Below are 18,576 nucleotides of genomic sequence, written 5' to 3'. Positions count from 1 at the left end.
TCTTGGGGTATAAGCCCAATAGTAGCACTGCTGGATCAAAGGGTATGCACAGTTTGATAACTTTTTGGGCATAGTTCTAAATTGCTCTCCAGAATGGCCGGATTCTTTCACAACTCCACCAACAATGTATTAGTGTCCCAGTTTTCCCGCATCCCCTCCAACATTCATCATTATTTGTTCCTGTCATTTTAGCCAATCTGACAGGTGTGTAGTGGTATCTCAGAGTTGTCTTAATTTGCATTTCTCTGATCAGTAGTGATTTGGAACACTTTCATATGAGTGGATATAATTTCAATTTCGTCATCTGAGAATTGTCTGTTCATATCCTTTGACCATTTATCAATTGAAGAATGGTTTAATTTCTTATAATTTAGGGTCAGTTCTCTATATATTTTGGAAATGAGACCTTTATCAGAACCTTTAACTGTAAAAATATTTTCCCAATTTGTTATTAAGTACCATCTTCTACATGAACTTCTTGATTCCCGCTAGCTATTTGTATTTCCCCCCTAACCTGGCAAATTACCTTGAGTTTATTTTTCATATATTTTGTATAAATGTCTCCTTCTAATAGGATGTAAACTCCTTGAGGGCAGGAACTATTATTTTTTTTCTTTTTCATCTTAAGTACCCGGAACATGAAAATGCTTTCCAAATTTTTGTTGACTTATAACAGGAATGGGGGGGGGGGGATTGTGAAGAGAAAATAACCAAGAGAGAGATCAGGCTTATATCCAAATACACGTCAATTGCTTTTTTCAACAATTCTTCCTTTTTGTTTATAGAGCTTACAAGTGCAAAATCAGCTTTTACTTACAACTGTGTTAAACACTACCTGGCTGCCCTCTGAACCTCACTACTCTCTGAATGAGGTCAGCCTGGTGTCGGTCTCCATTTCTTTAAGCAATCCTGTCATTCGGGCTAACAGCAGTGATTCACTCCCAGGAGGCAAAAATGACTCAATTGTTGGACTTATTGACTCCAGGGAGGGCAGCTACTCTATCATTACCACAGAGTGCAAACAACCTGAAATCTATGTTGGTCCACTTGAAATTACTATTTGCTGCAAAGGATTGGCAAAGCAATTCTTAAAATGATGGGGGTAAAAGTCAAAAAAGCCCCATTATGAGCTTTCCCTTTCCTTTAAGCAGGAGTAAGTAGTGGGTGACTGTCTTTGTGTCTGACCCACTTACACACCTTTTGTTCACTTGGCTATATTAACATAGTGTAACTGACTATATTACCACCAAGGAAAATGCCACATTTTCATGGGCAACTTCTTCATGGGTGGAAACTGCGCCCCAATACAAATGTGCCTTGGAATCTATACATCTCTGTATAGAGATCTGAAACAGAAGAGGTCTGAAACAGAAAGAGCTGGTTGAAGGCAATGCCTGAAAATAGCTGCAGCAACAACCAAGTGACTACTCAAATCATACACCAGAGGATCTACTTGGGAAAAACCAAATAAATTTAATTAAATAAGCAAGAAAATTATTTTCCTGTCTCTATCTACTATACTTGGTTAATATCCATGACATACTGATGTTGCATAATTGTTCTTATGGAATGCTACTGCTCAGAGCCAAAATGAGCTGCTTCTGCACAAAGTCAGGCAAACTGGTGTCCCCACAGAGTTATCTTCTAAATTATTTATACTTGCAACACTTTCACATAATGGCAGTTTTAAACTCAAACAAACAAAGCAAACCTCACAACAAAGAAAGAGGACCAGAAGGTGCAGGGACCTTTTTCCTCTTTCTTTCTAAACATCAGAAGGTAGATCAGAAACCCAAATAAACACCATGGAATTTGGTTCCCTCTGAAAGTCTTAAGGCCTTAAAAATCAGGTGATATCAAAGCTTTGAGGGAATTGTCAACCTGGTTGAAGAATCCAAATACCTGCCTTACTTTAGATCTGTGTGCCTAAACAGCAAACTTTTTTTTTTTTTTTTAACTTTGCAAGTTTGTTTGTCTTTTCCTCTGACAAAAACCCCTGTTCTCACCAGTCCACCCTTTGGCCTCCTTACTTTAAAAACAAAAAAAAAAAAAAAAAAAAAAAAAACAAAAAACTGTCAAAATTATGTTAAATAAAATATTGATCTAATGTGTCACATTTACCTCTTCATCTATGATTTCAGGAGTTTGGAGCATTTCTTTCTACTGTCCATACCTGCCTTTGATATAATCCATCAAGTACTTATCAATTTATGGAGTCAACTTTGCTGCTCACAGAAAAAGAAAAACATTATTCAGTAGGCAAACTAGATAGCATGCATATTTTGCATTAATTAAAAATCCTAATTTAATTTCTAACTGCAACACACCATAAGAAATATTAAGTAATTTGAGTAATTATGTAAGCTCCACTCTTAAAACCTTTTTTTTTTTCTCTCATAGAGTCTGAAAAAATACCTTACACATAGTAGGCTTGGAATAAATATTTGATGAAAGAATAAATTATATTAACCAATCAGCATTTGTTAAGTGCTGGGTATCATGTTAGATGTTGAGATTCTAACAATGAATGAAATAGACCCTACTTACCAGTAGGGACAAGAACATAAAATAAATTGACTGAAAATAAATAAAAATAGAATTAATTTTTAAAATATGATGATATTAACCAAAAGGTAGTTTGGAAAGGAGGGTACCTTATATAAACATATGGCTCAATACATATGGGTACTAGTTTGTTCCAAAATTTTCAAGAGTCTTATATTTTAAGAATTAAAATTGAATTTTTAATCAGTGGAAAATGAAGGGCAATCTTAAAAAATTGTAGTGTAAATGTAGAATCAGGTTTTGAATTTAATTCCAGACTCTAACTCCATTGCTGTTTCCATTACATCCTGTTAAAACATTGGATCTATCATTTTCTAAATAAGGAAACTGAAGATTGTAAAGATAGGATCTGAACCCACATCCTGAACATTTAGTTCTTTTTTCTGTTCTGCCATGCCTATTCACTTTAGAAAAATGATATATCTATTTAATTTACATTGTTATAATTCTTTGTGGTTACCAGAAAAAAGCTGGGTCATGAAAGTGAAGTAATCATTCTAGCATAAATATAAGTATAAATATAAAATTGTACAATATATACATATATGAATATATATGTATACATATAAGATGCAGAATGGTAAATAATTCTATTTGGAAATTGATTTATGTATATATACATAAATAGATATATATGTCTATTGATGTGTGTATGTATCAATATATGTAAATATGTTATATATAGGACACACATGTAATACATGTATATTATACATATTTATCCCAGATAGAATAATTTACTGGTCTTCATTTTTTTTACAGTTTTTTTTAATTCAGGAAAATAGGAATGACACAATTTTTACTTAAGTTATAAAAATTTGAAGAAAAAAAAAAAGATCTGATTTCTTGTGTCCATCTAAAAATCTTCACCACCACCCCATATATACACATATATACTCACATACTGCTTCCTTTCTCACAGTTCTGAGCTTGGTTTAAATTTGATTCACCCAGAGATTATCGCTCAGTAAATTTCTTTGGCTCCATACCTCTCTGGTTTTTCCCCTGGGAGTAACCTGGCAATAAGAAGGACCAGAGTTTGAATTCTGCCTCAGTTACTTAGTAGCTTTCTAACTCTGGACAAGTCATTGAGCATCTTTCCACCTCAGATTCCATAATCCATAAACTGGGAAAGGTAATAGTAGCATCTTCCTCTCTGGGTTATTGAGAGGATCAAATAAGAGAATATATGTAAGGTTCTTTGCAAACTTTTAAGAGCTATATAAATGTTAGTGAGGTTAATTTTTTTTTAAAGGATTAATGCTGCTGTGACAATGTTGCAGGTTTGCTGAGTCTCTTGTGATTTATAAAGATACATTTTATGTCTTTTATGATTATGATGAAGATAAAAATTTTGTGGGTAATAATATTGGAAAGCTATAACATCTGTGGGAGTTCTAAAGGAAAAGTGGTATACTTACAACTTGACCAGCCTCCTTAAACTTTTTTTAAAGTATTGGCTTTGTTTAAAAAAAATTTTTTTAAAGTTACTTTTTATCCAGTTTGCTCTTGATTTTGATAAGTTTTACTCACTGTTGTATGAAAACTTGCATAGATGTTGATTTTTTAAAAAAATTCTGATAGTAACAACATATATTAGTAATTTCATTTTAAATTAAATTTTAATAGTAATTATAAGATAATGACGGTAGATAATTTTAAGTGAATTTAAATGTATTTTTCATGAATATTTTGTCTCTTACTGACATCTTTGTCAAATACATGAACTACTTACATGGCTTTAGGATTCCATCATCTGTGGGGTTTTTTTTTTAACTATTAGAAGAAATACCCTATGTTTGGAGACTATGTACAGTATTAGGTTTCCACTAATTTCTCGAACAACTATCTTTATTTTATGTGACTGATTAATCTTAGGTTATTTCCCCCCTCCTTTTTGGTTAAAACAATCCTAAAATTTGCAAATAATGGATAGCTTTTTTTATTTACTACTTTTTAAGTGTTAAAAACATCAGTCTCTTAAATTAAAAAACCACCTACAACTTAGCAAAGACCAGGAGGGTTGAGAAAAGGGTCCTCAGAATATTGCCAATCTTCCCCATTTCTTTTCTGCTATACCCTTTCTTCTAAAACAGCGGGAGAACTGAAATAAAGATAAGAGCTAGTCCATCCAAACACTTCAGGGAAACATCAATCTGATCTTTTTAAGCTCCCCTGCTGGTTGAGAGAAAGGAACCCAGCTAGGAAATGAAAGGGATAGGGGGATATTCACATGCATACCCCCTCCACTGAACCAACCCTTTTAGGTTGCTGATGCTGAGTTTGTCCTGAGTTGAAGGACTGGGACTTCAGAACCATTTGTTTCACCATCAATTTAGGGGAAGTGATAGCTTTTTCACCATAAAAGTCAATTTGAAAAGTAAAATATGGTTTTAATGGACATTACAGTTTGGGAGCCATCACACCTAATGGGGGGTCTCTTTTAAATGGAACCTTTTTTAAAAAAAAGCAGTTGTATTCTAATTTAGTAGCAACCATCTACAGAAAATCTCCCCTAAAAAAAAAAAAAAAAAAGAAAAAAGAATCACCCTGCAGTATTGTTTAGCAAGTCTATAGTCAGTCCTATTAGAATTTTTACATGTGATTAAAAAAAAAAACTTCCATCTAAGTCACCAAGTGTCAAAATATTCATGTATTAACATAAATTAGGCCTTCTATATTTAAATTGGCCACAGGTGTCCAAAAGTTAAGCCTACAAATTCTCTGGACAGAAAGAAAATGAAATGAGACCTCATAGAAACAAGGCTGGGATTTCTTTCTTAACTGAAATAGTAGAGGGAAAAAAATCATTCTATTTGATGATTTTATTTCTCTATTTTGAGGAAATATACTTTGGGAAGAGGGCTACTTGGGGATTTGTTGGTATCTATTATATCAAAACAAAAAATAGTTCATTTGAAAAATAAGACTTTATGACAATTGTAAGTTTTATATTGATATATCACAGGTAATATATATTTTAAGGCATTGAACTCTCATCAGGGATACTTTAAGAAGAAATAACTTTCTTTTGATATAAGCACCTGGCCATATTTCTGTAACATAGATAATTTGGGAGGGAGAAAGAAGGGAAAGATAAGAAGGCCTCCAAATCTATTCATTTGTTCTACAAACATTTATTAAGTTTCTACAATGTGCAGTGCCCTGAGGTAGGCCCTTGGGGCAGATACAAAGATAAATGAGTCATGTTCTCATCCATTTAAAGGATTATGTTTATATCTGTACATTCAGCCCTAGCCCCTCTCCCTATTCACTAATCCTGTATGTCATCCAAATACCTATATGACCTCATGGTGTGGTAGAAAAAGTACTGCATTTGAAACAAGTCACTTTGATTTCTTTGAATCTCATGTTTCTCATCTGTTAAGTGAGAGAGCCCTTCTACCTGGGAACCTATGGTCCCATGAAGAGTCTTAGTGAAGGGATATTTAATATGTTGACAAAATATCTCAAAAATAAAAAATAATTTCATCTTTAACCCTTTCTACCAAAGAGATTCTTTCCTAATTTTCATTGTTATTGATTGTGTTATTATCTTTCCAGGTGTCCAATTTTATGATTTTTTTTCTTTTTTTTTTTTTTTTAAACTTTCATATCTTTTTTTGTTGTTGTTCCCTCACATAGTCAGTTCATCACCCAATTTGCAAAACCCATTCTCTTTGGGATTTTCTTCTCCTTTTAAATTGTATACTCCAAGCTTTTGTTCAGATCACTATCACCTCATCCACATTACGGTCATAAAACTAATAAAATAATCTTCCCCAAGCACAGTTCTCTTTATGTGACTTAACCAGGGATGGCTGAATTTGAATCACATTAAACCTAACTCTTTGGCATGGCATTTAAGAGTCACAACAATTTATCACTTTCCTAAAGTGTGGTGCCAAGTACTGATGACTACTGATATAGTATGAATAGGGAAATACAATAGGTTTATCTGCTCACTCATTTTGTACAAAAGATCTCTATTACTGTAGGCTTTGATTTCAGTAGCTTTCTTAGCCAACACATCACTACTGATTCAATATATATATATTATATATATATATGTATATATATAATATATATATATTATATATATATATGTTACTTGTATAACTATTTGTGTATTTCCCCCTTCCTTCACCCCTCCACACATTAGATTTTGAGTTACTTGAGGGTAGAGGTTATTTTTGCTGAGTTTTGGGGTTTGGGGGTTTTTTTCTTTTTTCTTTGCTTCTTTAGCTCTTATGACAGTATCTAGCATATAGTAAGTGGTTAATAAATGTTTGATGACTTGTTTTCTATAGCTAGGGTATGTTATGATTGATTATCTTTTCATTATTGATGCTCTTTTCTTCCTTAGCTTCCCTGATACTTCCTTCTTATCATTTCCTATCTTTCTTACCACTTTTTGTCACCACTTTTTTCTTACCTCATCTTTCCATCACTCCATAAATAGAAGAATCCCTAAGATTCTGTCCTTGGGGCTCTTCTCTCTTGGCAAATTTGTTCACTCTTTGACTTCAGTTATAAACTTTATCAAAAGAATATCAAATCTCTCTCACTAGCCCTGAACTTTCTTCAGAGCTCAAATATCATATTCCTAATTTTATGATCCAAGTTGGTTCATTGGTTGTGTCCTTCATTCTGGAAGAGGACCTATGCTAGAGTCAAATTAGAGTGTATCCAACTGTGGCTGATATGAGCTTGGAATATTCTATCACATATCAAACACAAATAGTCCATATGAACATTTGAATGGCTTCTCTTTTCTTTTTGAGATGTTCAAGATAGCATCCAATGTCTGAACCACACATCAAGCAATGTATACAAAACTTAATTAATAACCTCATTCGCTATCACCATTTTGAGACAAAAACCCTGCCTTTTTTCTGTTTCTGATGATGGCATCACTATATCATTTAACTCTCTTATCTTTATATATCTGGTTCTTTCTGTATCATGTCTAGTCAGATTCCAGCCTGATGAGTTCTAGCTCCGTAAATGTCTATTGCACCTAGCTCTTCGTTTTCATTCTTAGTTACTACCTGGATCAATTGAGATATTTATAAAGAACTCAGCAAAGTCCTGGTCATACCCTTGCTTAATAAATATGTTATGTTCCCTTCACCTTTCCCTGGTTCATCAACTCTCACACGAACTCTTTGTTTTAATATATTTAACTTCTCCTATCTATATTCTTTCTCTTCTCCAAAACATCTTGCCTGAATAATCTTCCCAAAGTATAGCTCTGGTCATATTTGCTCATGATTAAAAACTTTTGATGGATCCTCACTACCTATTGAACAAATTAGAAATGTAGTGTCTGGGTTTTCAGAATACCTCTGTTTTGCTTTTGCAAACTTATTTCTTACTAGTCCCCTTCAGGTTATTATTTATTGAATTGAATTAAAATTTTAACAACTTTTAAATTTAAAAGTGAAGTGGATTTAAGGGAGGGAGGGTTGGGTAAGGTCACCTGCCTCACTTTTCCCTCCATAGGTCAAGATGACTGGAGATGGTCCTGGATAAAATAGAAGACCTTTGTGAGATACATTGTGTTTGTCTTGCCTTAGATGTTTCCATAATCTTCTGTAAAGGAAAATAGTCCACATTTGGATATAACAGAAATCAATAAACAAACATTCAAATAGAGAAGTTTATATCAGTAGAGTAAAATCTATTTTCAGAAATCTGCAAAAAGGATTTTTAAAATGGACTATCAAAAGAAGTAGAAGTTGGTAGTAAAAATAATCTAGAAAATGAGATTATGACAAACTTCAAATGAGTCCTTTAACATCTCTAGGTTAGAGTCTCAAAATAAAGTACAGGAACCCCAGGGTATCACACTCAATTTTTATAAACATGAAGACATTATAATTTCTAATATGGTAAATATTGGTGGCATAGTAAATAAAGTGTCAGACCTGATGTGCTAAAAGTCTGGCCTCAGATGCTTACAAGCCATGTGATCCTGGGGTAGTCATTTAACCCTGTTTGTCTCAGTTTCCCCTCTAGAAAATGAGATGGAGAAAGAAATGGCAAACCACTGTAGCATGGCTGCCAAGAAAATCTCTGAATGAAGTCTTAAAGAGTTAGATCCAACTGAAAAATGATTTGACAAAATTGCTAGATGTAACCCACATAAACAAAAGCTCTTTGGGAATTCCCTGATTATTTCTAAGATTGAAAAGGAGTGACTAGACCAAAAAGTTTGAGCACTGTTAGACTAGATGATTTTATGGTCTTCTTCTAACTCTATGCTTCTAAGTATTTTTAGAATAGAAGTCATTTTGTTTTTTCCCTTCTACAAAGAAAATTTAGCCACTTTTGAGTTTCCAAAGGATTTATTTACTTATTTTTAAGATATCCATTCATCACCAGCATATAGCAGTGTTAAGTTCTAGAAAAATAATTGGTGAAAATGTTGTAGATTGATTAAAAAAAATACTGACTAGTAAATTCATGAACATATTTTACAGCATACAAAAATAATTTTCTATCCTTTTATAAAAAGTTTCATTGATCTGAAAGGTTGATCCTCTTGAGAATATGAATAATGAACGTGAGGCCATATTAATTCTTAGCAAGTAAGATGTGGGTGGAATATTTGGTAATTTTTCAAATGTGATCCAAGGAAGCTTTTTTTTTTTTTTTTCCTTTTTCAAGGAGACTTTTGTCAGTAAAGTTGATGATAATGAAAACTGCATTATGGAAACCAATACCTTGATGACTTTGGGGTCACTTTTGTCAAAATGTTTTATTTTCTTTAGTTTTCAAATGATCAAAAATTAGTATTGGGAAGGGACTTACAATTTCATCAGTGTGAAGAAATCACTTCTGGTATGGAAATTCCCTCCACTAATACAAAGCAAAAATTGATCTGTGCCTTATTAGACTTAAAAAACTGCAAGAGCTGGTTGCACAGCTTTTTATAACACCAAGACCAGTATTCAATATACTACTTTCTACGCATAATGAAAATTATATAAAGATTAAACTAGTCAAATTGCTTAATGGATCTGTTCAGGGACAGGAAGGAAAATGTTTGTTTTGCAGATTAATTATTTTTTCTCTTCAATTTAAATATTTTAATGACAATGGAGGAGGAACATGAGAGAAATTTGGTCATTGAGTAGGTCAGTATCTCCAAAAATAGAAGCTCACTTAGGGTAAAATTTGCTGTCAGGAAAAATGGAGTGTTCTTTCTGAACTCAGGAACTGGTAGTTCATGTGCAGCTTGGTCGTAGATGGTTGCTACAATAAGGCTCCTTTCATACAGGTGTGTTTATGCCCCAGGCTTGCTGGCCAGAGTCCATTCCATTTACAGAAGCTGAATTAAACAATAACTACCGCATTGCAAAAGGGGGAGGGGGGGAGGAGTGGGAGGGAGAAAAAGGTGAGCGTCAAAGGAGATGCCTGAGAGCTTTGTTAGGGCCAAGAAAAACCCTGTTGCAGTTGTCAGAGCTTGTTGATGTTGCAGGGAACGGCACTTTTTTTTTTCTCCTGGATTTTGTGGTTCTGCCTTAGGAAAGAAAGTAAAATAGAACGGAAGAACAAAGTCCTACTCTATAAATCAGCAGCTGCTCCTTGCCAGATCAAAGGAGTGACATTTTTGCTCCTGGACTACTTGTCCACTTGAGGGCTTGACAGGCAGCTAACAGCTGGCCTGCTCTACAGTCTAGGAGAATCAGCCTACATCTTCTTCAGAGCGGATGACAAGCTAATCAGAGATATATCCATAGCACAGGGCATATGAGTGCACCTTGATCTCTTCAAACACATCTAATACATAATTGCTAAACAGCTCAGTGCATTTTTTTTTTTCTGGCAAGTTAATGCTTAGGTAGTTTCCACTGAGAAGTAGGATAGAGAATTAATACTTCCATCAAAGGTGAGCATAAAAGTTAAACAGATGCTAAATTCATCAGGATTCCCTCCTCTTAGGGCGAATTAGCAAATGACGAAAACTTAATAGCAACTCTCCAGAAACGTTTGTAACAGACTGTCAGGTGACTTAAGTAGATGAAAAATCCAGTCTGGAATATCCAAACAAATGAACAGGTTTGGGAATTAAGGATCTATTTGAAAATGGCTTACAGCTTTTCCTGCTGATAGGCCAGAATAAAATTGCCATATGCCTTTGGTATTTGCGGGGAAAGGTGGTTTTCAGAACCTCTTACAAGCGGTAGGTATATCAACTTGGAATTTTAATAATGGTAGTAAAACTTTCAAAGTAATTCAGCTTCTAGGTGATTCTCATCAGCAATAAATCAATAGGATTGAGATAATATTCTACATCTTATATCTATTGACTTAGCACCTTATCTTAAATAAATAGATCCTAGTTGTGAATTTGTGTTTCTTCTTTGGTTTCAAAAGAGTGAATTTATCATTTATGATAAATAACTACATAGGAATAATCTGATGGCATTCCAAAAGAGTAATAGTGCTTTAAAAATCATAACCAGCTGGGATGTTTTGTTATGTGCCATCAGGTGTGATTAAATTCATGGAATAGTGTTTATTGTTGCTCAGCATTATATATATATTTTATCCAGTCTCAAATTTCTCAAAAACTTTTGCTCCTCCTTCACCCTAAAAGCTACATGGTTAGTTATATAAGGGTTATGCGTATGTACCCCCAAATGAATCAGCCTACCAACAATGCATTACTGATCTGGCTTTACCTCCAGGAAGTTCATAACCATGTAATAAAATGAAGTTGTTATAAATTGTTCTAGGCCTAGGGCAAGTGAGTAAAATATTGGTTTGGAGTTCGGGATACATAGAAAGCATATGCATTAAATTTGATTTGAGCAAACAAGTCTGGCCCTGTGCATAGGCAGAATAGGTAGCAGTCTATATATAAGAATCTGAGGGCAATGAGAAGTCCACCTGCCCCAAACATCTCCATGACTATCTGCCAGAATATTTGAGATTCCCACTCTCAGAATTACATGACAAGCTTTGAATTGAGACATTTTGAACAAAATGTCTCTGATATGTTGAATGAGTGTTGCCTTGAAAGTATATCATCAGGATGAAATCTTAGCAATTGAAGAAAACATAGAAATCATTTCATCTAACTCCCTCATTTCATAGAGATGTAATCTAACGCTCAGAGTGCTTAAGTGACTTGCCTCATAATACACATAGTTTTTTATAGCAGCGGGAGTTTACCTATTGGGTTGGTTAACAGTTTTCTGTGAGATAACATAGTCCTTTTTTTTTTTTTTTTCTTTTTTTAGGCGGGAAGTAAATTTTGAGAAAATTTAGGAGAAAACCAGAAAAGTCTGACACATTACATTATTGAGAAAGTCAGGGCCCAGATTTGTGAAATCAGGTAGAAGAAACCAGGTAGTTAAGGTATCCCAGGATGTAGGTAATCTAAGAGAGGATATGGTGAATAGGCACTTAATGAGTATGTGGGAGACAACCAAGGACAGCCATTTAGTGTAATAGGATAAAATCAGTTGTAAAGAAGCTTTAAGACAATCTTGTTTGGTTCTCCAACTTTACAATTTTGCCTGAAGTCTACTTTGCTAGAAGACATTCCCCTAAGGAGAATGTGTGTGTGGATTTGCAAAGTGTTTGTGACTGTGGTAGCAAAATGTCTTCAAAATGTCTTCATTTCCTCTAGTGTTGTAAACAGGGAGATATGGGTCAGAATACCAGTTGGGCAATCCTGGGTAAGTCAAAGGACTCTATGTGGCTTGGTCAATTCTTCAGAACTTATCTAACTTTTAGGTTGATTGTGATTTATATTGGTGAAGGAAATTCCTCATTTTGAAAAGAAATAGAATAGTGATATAAATTGAATTTTGTGAATCCAATATTACATTGTGATTCTAAACTCATGGAAATTATTTAAAGCTTCTGGAAGTGGCATTAAATAGCATATATAATTTCCATTCATTTGTCTTTGGTATATATCTGCATCTGTCTAAAGACCCATTAAGATACAATGGCTTTGCACATGTAGCCCTGCCATTTATGTGCCTGACCACTCATTCCAAATCATCAAACTTGCTTAATTGATTTAGTTGTTTTCATGCATTCTTTAGAAAAGATTTGCTCTTAGTCAGAATCACAACACAGAGAATTGCTTTCTTGTGATCTTGAGGTAAAAAAAAAAAAATAGGAAATTTAATAACTGGATTATTTCTATGTGGATGTAAGGAAAAAAAATTTTTTAAAAGCCAAAATGTTTCACTATTGCCAGCGTTGAAACATATTTCCTGGAACCTTCCATTTCAGGCTTTGCAAATGAGACCTCAATGTATGAATGTTTGTAGTAGGTGAATATGGAGATGCTTTTGATTTGTGAGATATCAAGATCTAAATTTTTGTGCTGTCTGCAACATCTTCTTGAATGCCCTCCATTCCAATTCATCAGATGTTCTCTCTGAGTCAACAGTCCTTTCTCTAGTCTACAATTCTATCTGACAGGTAGTAGTTGTGTGATCCTGGGCAAGTCACTTCCCTCTGTTTACCTCAGTTTCCTCACCTGTAAAATAAACTGGAGAAGGAAATGGCAAACTACCCCAGTATCTTTGCTGCAAAAATCTCAAATGGGATCATGAAAATTCCCACATGACTGAAAACAAACAAAAAACAACTGAACAATGACAACAGTTTGGTTAAACCTTCCAATGAAAATGACTCCAAGTCTTAATATTCTTGACTGAAGAGAATCTTCAGGCTTGGAAGACTTCCAGATGATAGCACTTTGCCTTGCATTTTCTTACAAAAGGAATGCTGCCTAGAGGAATTGGTTACCAGGTGTGGTGTAAAGTAAGTGAACCAGAAAGAAGGGATTTATCAGCCATTTAAGGAGAGTAAAGGAGGGGGGGGGAGAAAAGAAAAGAAACCCAACAACAATCAGAAATGATACCTGAACCTATTTCTGTCATTCTGAAATATGCTTTGGAGTAAAAAATTCTTAAACAAACAAAAAACCAAAGTGCTCAGATTTCAGTTGCAGGAAAGTATACAAAGTGATATAGTTTGTCTTTCTTTTGAGGAGGATATTGGTTTCCAGAAAATATCATTCCAGGAAAAAAAGATGATTCTTCATGATAATCACTGGATTTCTCTTCCTTCCTTCCTTCCTTCCTTCCTTCCTTCCTTCCTTCCTTCCTTCCTTCCTTCCTTCCTTCCTTCCTTCCTTCCTTCCTTCCTTCCTTCCTTCCTTCCTTCCTTCCTTCCTTCCTTCCTTCCTCCCTTCCTTCTTCCCTTCCTTCCTCCCTCCCTCCCTTCCTTCCTTCCTTCCTTCCTTTCTCTTTCTCTCTTTCTCTCTCTTTCTTTCTTTCTTTCTCTCTTTCTTTCTTTCTGTCTTTCTCTCTCTTTCTGTCTTTCTCTCTCTTTTTCTCTTTCTCTCTCTCTTCCTCTCTCTTTATCTCTCTTTCTCTCTTCCTCTCTCTCTTCCTCTCTCTTCCTCTCTCTCTTCCTCTCTCTCTTTCTCTCTCTCTCTCTTTCTCTTCATATTTGTTTCTTCTGGGGAAAATAATGAGAGAGAGAAGTATTGTTTTTTACAATGTCACTGGATTGTAAAAAGTAAATTTTATTAATTATCAACATTTTATTGTAAATGTTTTAGACATTAAAGTTTTATATCTTAAGTATCTATCACCTATATTGGAGTATCTTCTATTTAGGTGAATTTTAGATAGAAAGTTTGCAGTCTTGTATCCTTAGACAATATATTTAGGATTAAATAATAATACGAATTAATGGACTTAGTGCAGGTTAGGGGCTAATTTTCATATTGCTGTACTCACAAATAAAATAACATATAGACCTAAGAATGTCACAAGTTGGTAAGTCTCAGGACGTGTTTCTTTTTTTTTTTTTTATATATATATATATATATTTTATAATATTATCCCTTGTCTTCATTTTTCCAAATTACCCCCCCTCCCTCTATTCCCTCCCCCCGACGACAGGCAATATCATACATTTTACATGTGTTACAATATAATCTAGGTACAATACATGTGTGCGAATATCATTTTCTTGTTGCACAATAAACATTAGAATCCGAAGGTACATGCAACCTGGGCAGACAGATATTAGTGCTAACAATTTTCATTCCCCTCCCAGTGTTTCTTCTCTGGGTGTAGCTACCTCTGTCCATCATTGATCAACTGGAAGTGAGTTGGATCTTCTTTATGTACAGGACGTGTTTCTTAAAAGATATCTCACACAAGCTACACAAACTTGAAAATTCCATTAGCACTGTTAAGTTTTGGATATCTACTCTCTACCCTCAAAAAAAAAAAACTTTTTAGTGCTGTAATATTTTCTTAAAATCAAATTCTCACAACTTATTCATTATAGAATGACAGAGTATATATATCAAATTAATTTTAAAATATTGGATAACAAAGAAATGAACAATCTACTAATAAGAAATAATTGACAGGACTCTTTTCTATCTTTCTTTTTCTAAGTTGGGTAAAGCCTGATGCATTTTGGTTCCTTGGATGCCTTGAACAATTTTTTAAATGTTTTGGGTTTGGCAAAATCCAAAAAAGTTTTTGCCAAGACCCTCTCTACTTCTTATTTGTAAAACCTGTGTGAAATTCAAGGATAACTTAATCCATATGTGACTGATTCATTTACACTTAACTCATCAAAATGTTATTTTGTAAGAATCATTTAATGTCCAAGAAACCTTCTGAGCTTTCTTTAAATAAGCCTTTTATTTCTTAACCAAAAAGTTGAATTTTTCCATGTGAATTGAACTTGGAGCTTCAAAGGTTCACATTCAATAGTTTGCACATTAGAACCTACAAATTTTACAGGGAATCTAATAGATAGTCATCTACTACCACTGAAGTAGTCTAATAAAATGTCCAGGGTTTTTTTTTTTTGTTGTTGTTGTTGTTGAAATGGAGAGAAATACTTTTAAATAGACCAAAGGAAATTGGAAAAATGTTTGTTTATTTGGCATAATTCTATGAAATGATTATGGATAGAAATTTTTTTTTTTACTAATATTAAACAAATTAAAATCAGACCTAGCTTGGGGAGAAAGAATTTAGCTCTACTGAAAATTTTTATTATGTTTTATGGTAGAAAGATTTCTGGCTCCCATGGCAACATAGAGGGTTTGGTTTGGTTTGATTTCAATGTGATAGTTTCTTTCTAATGAGCAATTTATATTTTTGCTAATTGTTTTTAAATCATCTGATATATTAACATGATTCTTTGATAGATTCTTGTTTAGACCCTATATCATCTTGAAAAGGTGGTAGAATTATGAATCTAGATAGGATGGTGATGGGAATATATCATATTTTAGGAGGAAAGCAATTTCAGAAGTTCCAAGTGGAATCAGTAGACAGGATCTTATGGGCAAAACACTTTGGATGTTTTTATTCATATTTGCTGAGCAGAACCAAGCTGAACTGAGTCTCCTTCAAAAAAGCCACTGCCATAACTTCTAATGAATATCAAGTCCATGCCATGGTAACTTGTTGAAAATGTAATTCTGGAGCAGCATTTCCAAGTTCACTGTGCCTACAAAGACCTGCTAGGACACAGAATGCTTTTTTAATGTTCTGTATTGTTGTGTAAACCTCATTGAAAAACCTTTTGAGCAGACCCCCATTTTTTTTTTTACTAATGTAAACATTCTGAGGAGTATCCAAAGAAATGACCTTTAAGTGAACCTTTAACCTTCTCCTTAATTATTTGTTTGAAGACAGTGTAGAGTTCTCCTGCTGAGAACTAAGAAACCATGATGCCTTGCTGTTCAGTGAGTGAGGGAGTGTTTTGGGGAACTGGAGAGAGAGAGAGACATAAATAAGGGAACAACTACCAGATGTAAATAATAAAAGAGTAAAAGGGTGAAATTAAAAAGGGAAAAAATAGCAATTGGTTTTACTCAAGGAGTTGGAGTAAAGGGAAAAAACAAAGCCAGGATTAGCAAGTAGTAACCCATAAAGGAGGTAAAATCTTGCCCTTCTAAAGAGTCCATTAGAAGCTCCTAGGAGGAGAGAAAACATCCTTATCTGGCTTTTCTGATAATCTCTATTGGCTTTAACTTTAGTTGATAAAAGGTGGCTGGGATGCAAAAGATTCAGGTCAGTTCTCTGTTGGCACAGCTAGAGAGGTGTCAGAAAAAGGTGAGAAATTAAGTTCCTATCTGTGACCCTTTGTCTAGAAAAAGGAAAACGTTGCTAAGAGTCCAAGTGATAGGGGTCAGATATACCTTCGCCTAGTTGAAATCACCACCAATATCTTCAGATAAACTGGGAAAGGGAGAGAGATGCAGATTGCACTTTCTCTTTGTTTTTAACTCATATCACCAAAGCTTTCCCTTAGCTAATAATCCAAAGGCTTTTTTTTTGACAACTGAGCAATACTTTCTTAAGAAATGAAGAAGTGCTTTGTTTTGGATACAAACACCATATGCAAAAGAGCCCTTTGGTGTTCCTTGCAGCATTTAGGCATCTGTCTAACGGAATTCCCACTAGAATGCTTACTGCAGGTATAAACAAATAAATGTGTACTGTCTTTTCTCATCTGTGATGGACTTTAACCTTGTAGAAGCACTGACTTCCTAGTGCCTCCTTGACGATCAACTAAGAATGCTGGGATTCTGCTGGCTAATCAGCAGAAGTATGAGAGTAAGGTCAGGCAGAATTGAATTTTCAGTTCTTGACTATAGCAGTAGCAGGGGACTGTCAGGGGCGCAATGATGGCAAACTAAGATTCCTGAAAAGGAAAGGAGCAAAAGGCCAAATTTTATTAAAGCAGATTTGTGCTCAAAAAAAGTGGAAAAAAATCTTGAAAATTGTTATTGCTCTACGTTATTTTTGTTTGTAAACCATTACTTAACAGTATTCTGGCATGGTATTCTGGCGGGTACAAGCCCGCATTTGTACACATGCTAAAAACACAAAGTTATTGAATACTGGAGGTCAATTCCACATGCTGGACAACGTATATTCTCAGAAATATAAAGATAAGTATACCTGACAAATGGCAGGAATTGCTTTGTTTTCATTAAGTTTAGAGAAATAAAGAGGATTCTTTTTTATCATCTTACTTCAGTCTATACATGAATATTTGATGGGCATTATTAAACATTAAAGTAACATGAAGTAGATACTTATTTTGGGGTTGCCAACAAAATTAGATCCAGGCTTTTTTATTAAACCAAGTAACTAACTGACTCTCTCCCCTAACGTTCCTGTGATTCATCCACTACCTGATGTTGAAAAGTTACTTTGGGACTAATATTAAACATGTGTACCTGAGGCACCCCCTTTCTGGTGAGTTGAAAGGTGCCTCGGTTTATAGTTGGCAGTTACCTTATCCTCTGCCCTGGGGTGTCCCAGAGTTGGCTGAAAAGGTCGCCCCCAACTGGCACTGACCTCCAAATGACCCCTGACTTTACAGGCTCAAACTGCAGGAGTTGCTGAAGAGCAGAAGTCTTTCTGGGCCAGCACTTATTGCTGCTGTGTTGGTGATAAAACTTCAGACAGCCTAATTGATGGCTTTGCTGACCTAACAATACCTTGTGAAAGCAGAGAGTGCAAAGCCTGGTCCTCATTTATGGCCAGCTGCAAAGGAAAGCTGAATCTCCCAAAGATGGGGGAGCTGAGGAGGGGGAGGAGAAAAAAAAGGGAGGGGGGGGGAGAGGGAGGGAGAAGTCTTCTCAGCCTGAGAACTTTAACCAGGTCCCTACTTGTTCTGAGAAGCAAAGCACAATTGTAATTTAACAGAAGTTCTCCTTCCCATTTAGAACTTTATTTTCCCAGGCTATCTACCAAATTGGCTTGGAGTTGGCTAGCGAGGTGATGGGAGATGATGAGCCAGTTAACTATTTTTGAGCACTTGGGGGGAAAATTGCCTTTAAGGTCAAACTATACTTTCCAATACATGCTCAACTGTATTGAAACCGCTGCAGTGTTAATGTAAAGGTGTTCAAAATGCCCAGAAAGAGAGTCTGATGAATGGACTTCTGTTCTATTCCAGGTTTATTAATGCCAG

General features: G+C 34.8%; 1 protein-coding gene across 12 annotated transcripts in view; it reads left to right on the top strand.

Moving 5' to 3' along the window:
* The window catches only part of LOC141554778 (homeobox protein Meis2), a 220,475-nt gene that overhangs the window by 196,138 nt on the left and 5,761 nt on the right, over nucleotides 1–18,576 (top strand). For all 12 annotated transcript variants that reach the window (XM_074287065.1, XM_074287066.1, XM_074287069.1 and 9 more), the window contains one exon: nucleotides 18,562–18,576. This exon is cut by the window's right edge and continues 44 nt beyond it. In XM_074287065.1, the coding sequence (XP_074143166.1) occupies nucleotides 18,562–18,576 (15 nt within the window). The remainder of the gene's footprint in view (nucleotides 1–18,561) is intronic.

Source organism: Sminthopsis crassicaudata, chromosome 2 (genome assembly GCF_048593235.1).
Source record: "Sminthopsis crassicaudata isolate SCR6 chromosome 2, ASM4859323v1, whole genome shotgun sequence".
Lineage (NCBI taxonomy): Eukaryota > Metazoa > Chordata > Mammalia > Dasyuromorphia > Dasyuridae > Sminthopsis > Sminthopsis crassicaudata.
Note: the sequence above shows the minus strand (reverse complement) of the source record. Positions and strands in the feature narration are given on the sequence as shown.